The sequence below is a fragment of the Suricata suricatta genome, chromosome 12 (assembly GCF_006229205.1).
Source record: "Suricata suricatta isolate VVHF042 chromosome 12, meerkat_22Aug2017_6uvM2_HiC, whole genome shotgun sequence".
NCBI classification, from domain to species: domain Eukaryota; kingdom Metazoa; phylum Chordata; class Mammalia; order Carnivora; family Herpestidae; genus Suricata; species Suricata suricatta.
Genome location: NC_043711.1, coordinates 49,887,113 through 49,899,453, shown reverse-complemented (window position 1 = coordinate 49,899,453; position 12,341 = coordinate 49,887,113). Strand labels below are relative to the sequence as shown.

The 12,341-nt window shown below is 46.4% G+C and overlaps 1 protein-coding gene across 7 annotated transcripts in view; it reads right to left on the bottom strand.

Moving 5' to 3' along the window:
* IRAK2 (interleukin 1 receptor associated kinase 2) overlaps positions 1–12,341 on the bottom strand; it is a 61,398-nt gene that overhangs the window by 15,512 nt on the left and 33,545 nt on the right. For all 7 annotated transcript variants that reach the window (XM_029917230.1, XM_029917231.1, XM_029917235.1 and 4 more), the window contains 5 exons: positions 10,557–10,751; positions 10,409–10,473; positions 7,832–7,946; positions 5,690–5,799; positions 3,301–3,496 (listed from right to left, as the gene is read on the bottom strand). In XM_029917230.1, coding sequence (XP_029773090.1) covers positions 3,301–3,496; positions 5,690–5,799; positions 7,832–7,946; positions 10,409–10,473; positions 10,557–10,751 — 681 coding nt within the window. The remainder of the gene's footprint in view (positions 1–3,300; positions 3,497–5,689; positions 5,800–7,831; positions 7,947–10,408; positions 10,474–10,556; positions 10,752–12,341) is intronic.

The window sequence follows — 12,341 nt, the reverse complement described above, 5'->3', positions numbered from 1 at the left end:
ACATATATGTAGATATCTACACACACACTATTTTTTAAGTTTATTTATTGTGAGAGAGAAAGAGAGAGCAAGCATGAGTGGGGGAAGGGCAGAGAGAGAGAGGGAGGGAATCTTAAGCAGGCTCCGTGATGTCAGCACTGAGACCAACACAAGGCTCCATCTCATGAACTGTGAGATCATGACCTAAGCCAAAATTAAGAGTCTGGCTTAACCTAATGAGCCATCCAGGCATCCCACACATGATACGTGTCTTAATAAAGGAGAAACCAGAGCGCCTGGGTGGCTCAGTCGGTTAAGCATCCAGCTTCGGCTCAGGTCATGATCTCTCAATTTGTGGGTTTGAGCCCTGCATCGGGCTCTGTGCTGAGAGCTCAGAGCCTGAAGCCTGCTTCAGATTCTGTGTCTCCCTCTCTCTCGGACCCTCCCCTGCTCATGCTGTCTCTCTCTGGCTCTCAAAAATAAATAAAAAACATTTAAAATTTTTTTTAAATAAATAAAAGAGAAACCTGCTTTGAACAGAAATTTTCAGCAGACATAAGAGCATAGTGGTTAAGGGCTGTACAGTTAGACAGGACTGTCTGGATTTAAATTCTGACTCTCTTCCTTTTTTTTAAGTTTATTTATTTATTTTGAGAGAGAAAGTGCACACAGCTGGGGAGGGGCATAAAGAGAGGGAGAGAAAGAATCCCAAGCAGGCTCTGTGCTATCAGACCCCTGAAGGGGGTCTCAAATTCACAAACCATGAGATCATGATCTGAGCTGAAGTTGGACGCTTAACCAACTAAGCCACCAGGTGCCCCTGACTCTCTTCCTTAATCACTTAGTGCCTTAATCACTTAGGTGATCTTTGGGCAAGTGCCTAAAATTTGAGCCTGCATCCTTACCTGGTACATGGTGAGCTCCTGGTTGTAAATATAAGGGAGTGAGTACCCCACCCTTAGTTTCAAATGTCTCTCCCAAAACCTCCCTTGAAACAAGTCAGAATAGAGTCCCACTTACTCTCAAGAAATTCTCCATCCCCAGAGGACAGGCCTGCAGGGTAAATAAATGACTGGCAGGGGTCAGGAGGGGGCAGGAGAGGGCCCTCTGGAGCAGGTGGATGGGAGCAAACAGAAAAGGGATTCCCAGCCAGCTCCTGCCAGGAAGAGAGGGAAGGACGAAAAGAAATGAATAAATATGCATTCCCTCTGCCCCCTGCACAGGCAGGTTCTGTGCTGAACCTTTTATGGAGATCATTTGGTGTTCACCAGCAAAAACAAAAACACTGAGAAATGCAGTGTTCCTAACAGCAGGAAACAGAGTTCAAACTCATTCTGTCAGTTAGTGGCAGGTCTGAGAAAAAGAACTAAGGGAGCCAGTGGGCACTGAATGAATGAATGAATGAAAAAAATTGTTACATCAAGAGCTGAGTTAAAAATTCAAGGATAGGGGCACCTGGGTGACACACTCAGTTAGGAATCTGACTTCGGCTGAGGCCATGATCTCTCTGTTCATGGGTTCGAGCTCCGTGTTGGGCTCTGCTGACAGCTCAGAGCCTGGAGCCTGCTTTGGATTCTGGGTCTCCCTCTCTTTCTGCCCCTTTCCAGCTTGTGTACACACACGCTCTCACTCTTGCTCTCTCTCTCTCTCTCTCTCTCTCTCTCAAAAGGAAATAAACATTAAAAAAAAATTTTTTTAATTGAAGAATAAAAAGGAATCAGGAGCAAGGGTGTAAAGGTAGGACTAATAACCGCCACCACAATCATAATAATCTTGATAATCGTGGGTACAGCGCTAACTAGTTTATATATATATTCTTATATTAATCTCCATTCCTATCATTATCCCATTTCACAGAGAACAAAACAGGCCCAGAGTTAAGGGTGACCTACCCTAGGTCACACAGCTGAAGGTAACTAAATTGGGACTCTCTTAAGCTCTATACTGTATTGACTGCAGCCTCAGGGTTCAGTCCTGCTGATTCTTTTTTTTTTTATGTTTTTATTTATTTTAGAGAGACAAAGAATGAGCAGGGGAGGGGCAAAGAGAGAGATGGAGACATAGAATCCAAAGCAGGCTCCAGGCTCTAAGCTGTCAGTATAGAGCCCGACATGGTGCTCGAACTCATGAGCCATAAGATCATGACCTGAGCCGAAGTCAGATGTTTAACCAACCAAACCATCCAGGCGTCCCTCAGTCTTGTTGATTCTTAAGAGGAACAGGAGCCTGGGCTAGCCCCACTGAGCTTCCCTGCACCGCTGACCCCTAATGGGGTCACAGAAACCAGGAGAACCAACAGGAGACAGAAGGAAGCAGAATCTGACATATGGAGGTCAGGCTAAGAGCAGAAGGCACTCAGGGACATAAAAACACTTTTAGACATAAAAGCTTTTATTTTTATTTTTTAATTTTTTAAATGTTTTTTATTTATTTTTGAGAGACAGAGAGAGACAGTGCGAGCAGGGGAGGGTCAGAGGCAGAGGGAGACATAGAATCCAAAGCAGGCTCCAGGTTCTGAGCTGTCAGCACAGAGCCCGATGCGGGGCTTGAACCCACAAACCGTGAGATTGTGACCTGAGCCGAAGCCGGACACTTAACCAACTGAACCACCCAGGCGCCCCTCCATAAAAGCTTTTAAACACATCCAACCTACAGAGCGTCAAGGGTGTTCCACAGATATATACTTTAGAGGCTACCACACTCACACCATGAGCCCCTGGGGGAAGGACTGTGTTTTAGTTACGTTTATATTCCAAGTGCACGGCATGCAGTAACGACAGGACAGGACAGTGGTGGTGGTGGTGGTGAGGAGGGAGGGGAGAAGCAGAGGTGGGTACTAAATGGGCGAGGGGCTGTTGAATGGACAAATACTGGATGACTAAGTCGAAAGGACGGTTGGACAGGTAGATGGACAAAGATGAACAGACAACTGGACAGACCATTAAATGGCTGGCTGGCTGGGAATCAGGGCACTAAGGAGCCGATGAGAAGCGGGACACTCATGAGTAGCCGTACTTCGAGGGTCGGCAAACTTTCTAGAACAGACTAGACCGTAAATATTTTAGGCTTTGTGGGCCACAAACCACGTCTCTGTCACTTATTATTAAATCTTTTACAAATGTAAAGGCTCTTCTGAGTTATAGTGGAACAGAATATACCCTGGGCCAGTTTTGGCCTGGGGATCACGGTTTGCCAACCCCTACTGTGCTTCGATGGAATATATCTATGGGCCTCTGTCATATCTTATGCTCACAAAGGAGCTGTGGGGAGCACAAACAGGTATGGGCAAGTCCAAGTCCAAGCAGAGAAGGAAGCTCTTACTATTCCACAGCTGAAGATGTCCACTCGCTTGGTCAGCTGCCCCACCCTGATGAAATCTTCTGGAAGATACGCAGCAGAGGCCTGGAAAAGGTGAGTCTTCATCATGGTATATTTTGATCTTTTGTTGTCAGGACACAGGTGAACCATTGGGTGAGCCAGCTTGGGGGTGAAGTTTTGGTCTAGCAAAACATTGGAGCTGTGGAAAAGAAAGCAGAGGGGACTTTCTCAGTTTGAGCTAGACACGAAGAGGTTGCCAAGGAGACCCTTTCAGAAAACAGCTCTGCAGTAAAAAGCATTGGCCCCTACAAGTTAGGGGTCACTTAAGACCCTCAATCTGGGGAAGCCTGGGTGGCTCAGTCAGTTAAGCATCTACCTCCTGATTTCGGGTCAAGTCATGATTTCTTGGTTCACGAGTTTGAGCCCCATGTTGGGTTCTGTGCTGACACTGCAGAGCCTGCTTTGGATTCTCTCTCTCTCTCTCTCTCTCTCTCTCTCTCTCTCTCACACACACACACACACACACACACACACACACACACATACACACACAGAGAGACACACATAACATAAATTGAAAAAAAGACCCTCAATCTGGATTTTCTGAGTCAGTCCTGATAAGGGGAGGGAGTGGGAACCCACTCCCACCAACAAATGAGGACTGAGCTAAGGTTAGTTGTGCTGCCTCAGGCAAAGCATGTGGTGTGGCCAAAGTGGTGGAGCCTTCCTGACCCCCACGGATGTCAAAACCTCATCAAGGGGCACCTGGGTGGCTCAGTGGGTTGAGCGTCTGACTTCAGCTCAGGTCATGATCTCACAGTCCATGGGTTAGAGCCCCGTGTCGGGCTCTGTGCTGACAGCTCAGAGCCTAGAGCCTGCTTCCGATTCTGTGTCTCCCTCTCTCTCTGCCCCTCCCCCACACATTCTCTGTCTCTGTCTCTCAAAATAAAGACATAAAAAATTTAAAAAAGAAAAAAAAAACTCATTAACCTTAGTTTGCCAAGCCCATAGCCTATGTGGCCTTGGTCCCTTCTGAAACTGTTCCAACCCCCTGCTCTGGCCCAACTAACTTAAGTATAAAGGCCACCATCCTTTGTGACGGGTCCTTCCCAGATCATGCAGAATAGGGAAATCAGTAAGAAACGTTCTTGGGTATAGTCATCTACCCTGTGCGAGTAAATACTCTCGGAAAATACCTCAAGGGAAAAAACAACAAACAAGAAAACAACTAAGTTACAGGTGATCAAATGAACCCTAAACAGTTGTTTACAAAACAGACATCAATTCTAATATCCACTATCAGGAGTGGTTAAGTAAATTATGGGCAAATCCCTTCAACAGAAACTAAAAAGTCATGGGAAATGATGACATGCAGGGGCGCCTGGGTGGCTCAGTTGGTTAAGCATCCGACTCCGTTTCAGTTCAGGTCATGATCTCACGGTGGTTTTTGAGTTTGAGCCCCAAGTTGGGCTTCACACTGAGCCTGCTTGGGATTATCTCTCTTGCTCTCTCCCAGTATCTCTCTCTCAAAATAAATACATAAGCTTAAAAAAAAGGATGACAAGCAATATAGGGAAATATCTTCCTTGTTTAAATAAAGGGGTAAAAAAGAAAATATGAAATGGAAACTAAGTAACAGTGCTCCCCAGTAGAAGGCTAAGACGTCTGTGTGGTCAAGGGCTGAAGAAATGGAGGCAAGGCGTAAATCAGGCACCAGAGCCAGAATGACCTTGCACCCTTTCACTTCCTTTTTCGCTCTTACAATTATTTGTACAATCAAAAATCAGGGACAAAAAAAAAGAGGACAGGGATTCCACCTGCCAAATATAGAACTTTGAGGAACTATGAGTTCTACGGTTTTGAGGTCAGTTTTGCCAGATTTTCCGGTGTCTTCTGGAATCTCTCTCCATGCTTCCAGTCCCCAGCCTGGGCTCTCTTGTTCCTGGGAGCATGAGATACTGGGTTGCACACCTGCCCTGCGGGAAGCTTCCCTAATGCGAGGTGCTTTTGCCAACAGATACACAAGCAGGGGACAGTTCTCCAAGAAAAACCTGAGCGACAAGCTCAAAATCCCAGGGGGCTTGACCCAAAGCTCAAGGATCCGGTCCAGACCAGCTGCTGGGCTGGAAGTAAAATACATCAGTACTTGAGGTGCTTGCTGGGAAAACACCAGCTCAAAAAGACATAGTGGCAGGTGGACAGTTTGTGAGGACAGCGGAAACACTGATTTTTGAGACAATAACAAAGGAAGAGAAGAGACACAAGGGAGGTGAGGTGGGGAGAGAGAGCCATGGAGAAAGGAGTCGGGAGAGGGAGAGAAAGGGAGGCAAGAACGTGTGCGGTGTTGGCCTGCTGCACAGGTGGCCCACGGGGTGCAGCCCACCTGTCTCACCTCTTGACGTTGCCATGGAGGATCTCCAAGCCGTGCAGGTGCTCCACAGCGCGGAGCAGCCCAGAGCAGATGCTGGCACGCTGGGGCCAGAGGAGGGGGTCTGAGCCACCCTAAGTCAAAGAAAAAGAGGAAAAAGAGTCACACCCGTGTTTTTTAAAGTCCCAGTGAGCTCCTGTCTCTCCTCCAGATCTTCACATCTCTGCAACGAGGCTCGGGTGGCATGGTATACTGGCAGGGTACCAGCCTTAACATGAAAAGATCTAGGGGCGCCTGGGTGGCTCAGTTGGTTGAGTGTCCAGCTTTGGCTCAGGTCATGATGTTGCGCTTTGTGGGTTTGAGCCCCACATCGGGCTCTGTGCTGACAGCTAGCTCAGAGCCTGGAGCCTGTCGTCAGATTCTGTGTCTCCCTCTCTCTCTGGCCCTCCCCTGCTCATGCTCTCTCGCACTCTCTCTCTCTCTCTGTCTCTCTCTCTCTCCCTCTCAAAAATAAATAAAACATTTAAAAAATTGTAATAAGAAAACATGAGAAGATCTAGATCTAAATCCCAGCTCAGACACGCATGAGCTGTGTGACTTTGGAAAAGACACTCAACATCTCTGAGCCTTGGTTTCTCCAGTTATAAAATGAGAATGTTATTAAATGTTAAATCCCTATGCTTTGGGATTGCTCTAAGTGTTCAAAGGAGGATATTGTATGGAGGGCATGGTACGCCCTTAGCATAGTGCCTGCCACACAGCGAATGCTCAGTAAACTACAGCTATTTTTCTCATGACTATAGAGTGGTAAGCTCTGGAATTTTCCTCCAGGAGGGGATGGCTGGGAGAGCAGCTAGGGAGCTTGTGTTAGCTTGCCAAGCACATGGGCCTTACACCGACCTTATGTGGACTTGGGGAGACCTCACAAGAGCTGATGGGGATTGCGGGGCGAGCTAAGGCCCCCACCATCCCCAGGCATTGTCACGGTCGTTCTAAGACCGGAACTCCGGACTACATCACTACTTATTTCTCAAATCCCGTCTTAGGTCCCACGTCCTCAAACAACTCGCCTTGCTAACAGATGTCTCCTCAAAACTTCTGCAGTTTAGAGCCACATGCACCCTGTTTAAATTCGGGCCCTGACACTTGTCATCGTGTTCCTCTGGGCAAGACACTTTGCCTCTCTATGCCAGAGACTCCTTTTTTAAAATTTCTTAAGGTTTACTTATTTTGAGAAAGAAAGAGGAGGGGCAGAGAGAGAGGGAGACACAGGATCCAAAGCAGGCTCCAGACTCTGAGCTGCCAGCACAGAGCCTGCCGCAGGGCTTGAACTCACAAACCACGAGATCATGACCTGAGCCGAAGTTGGACGCTCAACTGACTGAGCCACCCAAGTGCCCCAGAGACTCCTCTTTTAGAAAATGGGGATACCCCACGGGTTGTGGCAAGGCCTGAAGGAGAAGGTAAACAGCCTTTATCATGGGGTCTCGAACACAGCAAGAGTGCAACAAACCTAACAATTGTTATTATACCATGAATAATTGATTTGTCTGGCCTCTGTTAAGGAAAGCACTAATTCTCTTGTGGAATAAATTTTTCCCCCATTTGAGGATTTTACAGGAAGTAGATTTGTTTGTTGTTAAAACTGTACTTTTAATAGGTATGATGCTCACAAAATGTGAAAGGCACAAAAGGGTATGTAGATAAAGTTCCTCCCCCATCCCATGCCCCAGCTACCTAGTTCACTTCCTCAGAGGCAGCTGAAGCACCAGCTTTTTGTGTATTTCCAGAAATAGCCCATAAATACAGAAGCAAATATATACTAGAATAGTACTTCGAGCAAATAAAAATTTGCTTCCTCTTATCCATACTCTCTCTGTACCTCTTAATTATTTTTCTTGTCCTATGGCCTTGGCTAGCACCCCCAGAACATTGTTAAATAAAATGAGTGCTATCAGATACCCCCGTCTTGCTCTTGACTTCAATGAAATGCCTCTTATCAAATAATTTGTATAGGCTTTTATCTGAAGATGTTTAGCCAGATCTTATCTACCCCAACCTAACTTCTCTCTGGATGGCCCCTCTGCCCTCTGGAAATCCTTAAACCTTGAATCTCTATCTAGATGCTACCTGGTCCTGTTCTTTGACCATGATCCAGTCCCTTACCTGACCCTGGAGTCTGTCATGTAAAGAACCATTTGCCATATACGGGTAGATCAAGCTGTAAAACTGAGTTCCAGTGCAGAAGCCCAGCAGACGTAAGACGTTGGGGTGGCAGCATCTGAAATCAGGTATTAGTGCAGAGATGAGGAGTCAGGCAGAAGGAATAACCAAAGGGTGCTCCACTGCCTCCCCTCCCACCCCCGCTGCCCCCTCTTCCCCCCTCCCCGAGACCACCAGTGGCTTCCCAAGTACCAAATGCTATGACCCTTGAGGGTGGAGCACCAGGACAGAGAGGTGAAAACTGCCTGCCTTCAACAAGCTTGAAGTCAAGGAGCTCAAACTCAACCTGCCCCACTGCTTGTAGCACCTAACACCTTAACCACCCCATCTTCTGGAAACAGAGGCTCAGAGGCTACGGAACTCACTCATGGTCACAGCCAGCAAGCAGCAAAGCCAGGATCACATTGCAAGTCTGTTTGACTGCCAGGACTGGGTTCGTCCTTGAAATCCCCTTCTGCTGGATTCTGAGTCACTGGTCCCTCCTCTCTTCCTACCTCTCTGACTGCTCTTTCTTGGCCTTTTCCCCTAAGACCCTTCTCCTTTGTCTTCCTCTGAAGCCCAAGTATCCCCGGCTCAGCTCATCATCTTGTTTTATAAGCTGTGTCTCCAGGGATCTACCACCTTTAACAGGAATGTCCCCAAATCTCTCCTTCCAGCCCCTCCCTAAGCTCCAGACCTGAATGTCTCATTGCATTTTGAGGCTAGGTCAGCAGCCTCGGCTCAACAAGTCCCAAACCTGCTTCCGTGCCCACAGCTATGATCTCAGCAAGGACACCACTATCCATCCAGTTTCGTGGAAACCTTCTGACCTCCCCTTTCTAATTAGTTAGCATTCACCATCATAAATAGCTTTCCAACTGTCCCCTTCATCCCCCCCTCCTCTGCCTTCAGTTAGACGCTGATGGATGCTCGTTGGGACTACTGTAATGGCCTCCGGTCCAATCCCTCTGCCCTCCCCCACTCCCCCCAGGCCATGCACAGTTCACACTCATGAGAGTCATTTACACTCAGTCCCTTCTGGACCATAAACTTCCCCAAGGCAGGGGCTGTGTATTCTTCACAACTGCGCTCCCTGGAGCCACGAAAGGGCCTTGACAACTCACATTTGCCCAATCAATGGAGTGCCTGCCAACTGAAGAAAGGACTTTGCCAAAATGGAAGGGGAATTATACTTTCATCTCTTAGTAAATGTGTGTGTGTATTCATACGCATATATGAAATCAGAAAATATTAAAGGCAATATATGGAAATGTGAATACAGTAGTAGTTATTTATGGAAAATGGTGATTTCACTTTTCTTGTTTATGATTTTCTGTCTTTCTTTCAAGTAGGCTCTGCACCCAACGTGGGGCTTGAACTCAACGACCCTGAGATTAAGAGTCACGTGCTCTACCAACTAAGCCAGCCAGGCACCCCTGATTTTCCTTATTTCTTAAAATACTCTCCAATCATCATGCATTACTCGCCCAAGGCTACGCATTGGCAGAGGAAACAGTGACTTGCCACGGTTGAATGACAGTTGGCGTCCAGTGCATGAAAGGTGCCCAATACATTTGTTAAATTCATCAGTCAGTGATGGCAAAGCCAGAATGAGTCTTCCTAGGTCCTTCGCCCCTTTTCTTTCCCAAGCCCCACCCAGCTCTGCGACAGGCAGCTCACTTCACTTCTCAGCCTCAGTTTCCCATCTGGAAAAGGAGCAGGTTTGAGGATGACTTTCGAAGGCCTTTATTGTTCAAGACTAGAGGTTTGCAAAATGTCTCTGTCAAAGGCTAGATAGTAAATATTGTAGACTTTGTAGGCCATATGGTCTCTGTCACAAGCACTCAGCTGAACTCTATCACACAAACAGCCAGAGAGAATACAGAAACTAGTAAGCATGGCTGTGTCCCAAGACAGCTTTATCATGGACACCAAAATCTCAATTTCATGTACTTTTCATGGGTCATGAAATATTCTTCTTTTTCTTTTTTTCAACCATTCAGAAATGTAGGACCCATTCTTAGCACGCAGACCAGACAAGCACAGGCATGGCCAGATCTAGCTCATGGGTCAGTGTTTGCCAATTCCTGCTCTGAAACGATACAGTTTTAAGACGAATTTGCCATCAGAGTTAGAGACCGTCAGTCTCTGCCTATCTCATAAAAGGGGATAGAAACAGATTGCTTCCACCCTGGAAGGAATGAGCTGGACCAAGCAAGCTGAGGTTGTTTGATAATGCTAATCTAGGCTTATAGTTGCTACATAGAAAAAGCACGGACTATGCAGCCAGAGCAACCTAGATCATTCTGCCATTTACTAGCTGTGGGATCCTGAACAAGACACTTAACCTCCCTGGGCCTCAACGTACCCGTGTGTAAAATAATACTGATGACAGCAGCTACATTACAATCCACTGGTGAGGATGAAGTGAATTTTTATATGTGGAATACTTAAGACATGCCTGGCACATGGGAAGCACTAGATAAGGCTTAGCTGTCATCATTATTATTAAACAAAGTATTTTCCAAAGTGGGGGCTTACCTATGACAGATTTGTACCTCTGCCTGGAAGAATTTTTCAATCGATCCAGCACCTGAGTAGGCCACCTGTGGGGAAAGACCATGAACCATGAAAATTCAGGCTCACCCATACAGCCTCCACCCCTTCCTGGAAACCAAGAAGTGCTTGCCTCTCTGAGCTTCTTGAAGACAAACAGCGTGCCATGCCTTTGCCCTTTGTAGATGTCGGCAAAGGTCCCCTCACTGATTTTGTGGTTTTGGCTGAAGTTATCAGTTGCCTGGACCACGTCTGCCTCACTCCAGAAAAGACTGTCTTCAACCAAGCTCAAAAGTGTTTCCTGCTGAGGAACAGAGGTGCGCAAGTCCTAGGAAGGCAGAGAGAAGAGATGGAGTTTCATATGGAATTAACCTGGAAAATACTAATTTTCCCTGGCACATGATCGGGGTGGGGAGGGGGTTTGTTTTGCTTTTTGCCCCAGTTTACAAAAGTGAGAACCAAGGAGGTCAGAGAGCTGAGGTGAGGTCCCACAGCTGATCGATGGCTGAGCTGGCACCCCTGGTCGTGTACATGGTGTGTGTGCTGGAAAAGCAGGATATAGTTCGTATAGCCAAGGGCACTTCTGTGTGAGCCTATGCAAAGCAGCTCGGCTTCAGTAACTTCCCTTCTGAAAAATAGATGCACAGAGGGGCACCTGGGCAGCTCCGTCATTTAAGCGTCCGATTTCGGCTCAGGTCATGATCTCACGATTCTTGAGTTCAAGCCCCACATTGGGCTCTGTGCTGACAGCTCAGAGCCCGGAGCTGCTTCAGATTCTGGGTCTCCCTCTCTCTCTACCCCTTCTCCACTCATTCTCTCTCTCAAAACAAATAAAACATTAAAAAAATAGATGTACAGAAAGTTAACTTTTTTTTGAAAGCTATATCTGCTCTTACAGTTTTAGAAAATTAGAGGGGGGAACATCACCCATGATCCCATTATCTACTGAACTGCTCTTAAAGTTTACAATACTTCTTGTAAAGTACATGTACAGGATTTATTTTTTAAATTGGGATCATGCTATACACCTAGTTTTGATTTCTGGTGTTTTCATTTAATGTTATACCATGATCATTCTCCCAATTATTATGTTATCTTTGAAAATTTTTAATTATTAAAAAAGCATGCTTACATGCCTATCTTCTTTATGGAAGAGCATCATTATCCAGACCCAGATAGCACTAGCTTCTCGGCCAGGCCCCCTGCCCAGGACAGTTTTAGAGGCCCACCATAATGTTGTGATTTATTATAAAGTCAGAAGAACAAAAACGAAGTTTTAGAGTCAAAGAAAACATTTTAATTTTTAATCCAGTTAGGATTACGTTAATCTTTGTGCCAATGCAATTTTAAAATATAAGTGTTAGGGCGCCTGGGTGGCTCAGTTGGTTAAGCGTCTAGCTTCGGCTCAGGTCATGATCTCACAGTTGTGGGTTCGAGCCCCACATCAGGCTCTGTGCTGACAGCTAGCTCAGAGCCTGGAGCCTGCTTTCAATTCTGTATCTCCCTCTCTCTCTGACCCTCCCCTGATCACGCTGTCTCTGTCTGTCTCTCAAAAATAAATAAAAAACATTAAAAATTAAAAAAAAATAAAATATAATTGTTAGGGAGGGCTGGGTGGCTCAGTCAGTTAAGCATCCACCTTTGACTCAGGTCATGATCTCATAGTTCATGAGTTTGAGCCCTGCGTCAGTCAGGCTCTGTGCTGACAGCTCAGAGCCTGGAGCCTGCTTCAGATTCTGTGTCTCCCTCTCTCTCTGCCCCTCTCCCACTCACGCTCTGTCTCTCTGTGTCAAAAAAAAATATTTTTTTTTTTAATTTTTTTAACAAAGGAAGGGAAAGGCCCAAGGCAGGCAAAAATGCCTAAAGACCCACAAAACTCACATGTGGCCTTGGACCCAAGTCACTGAATATTCAGGGA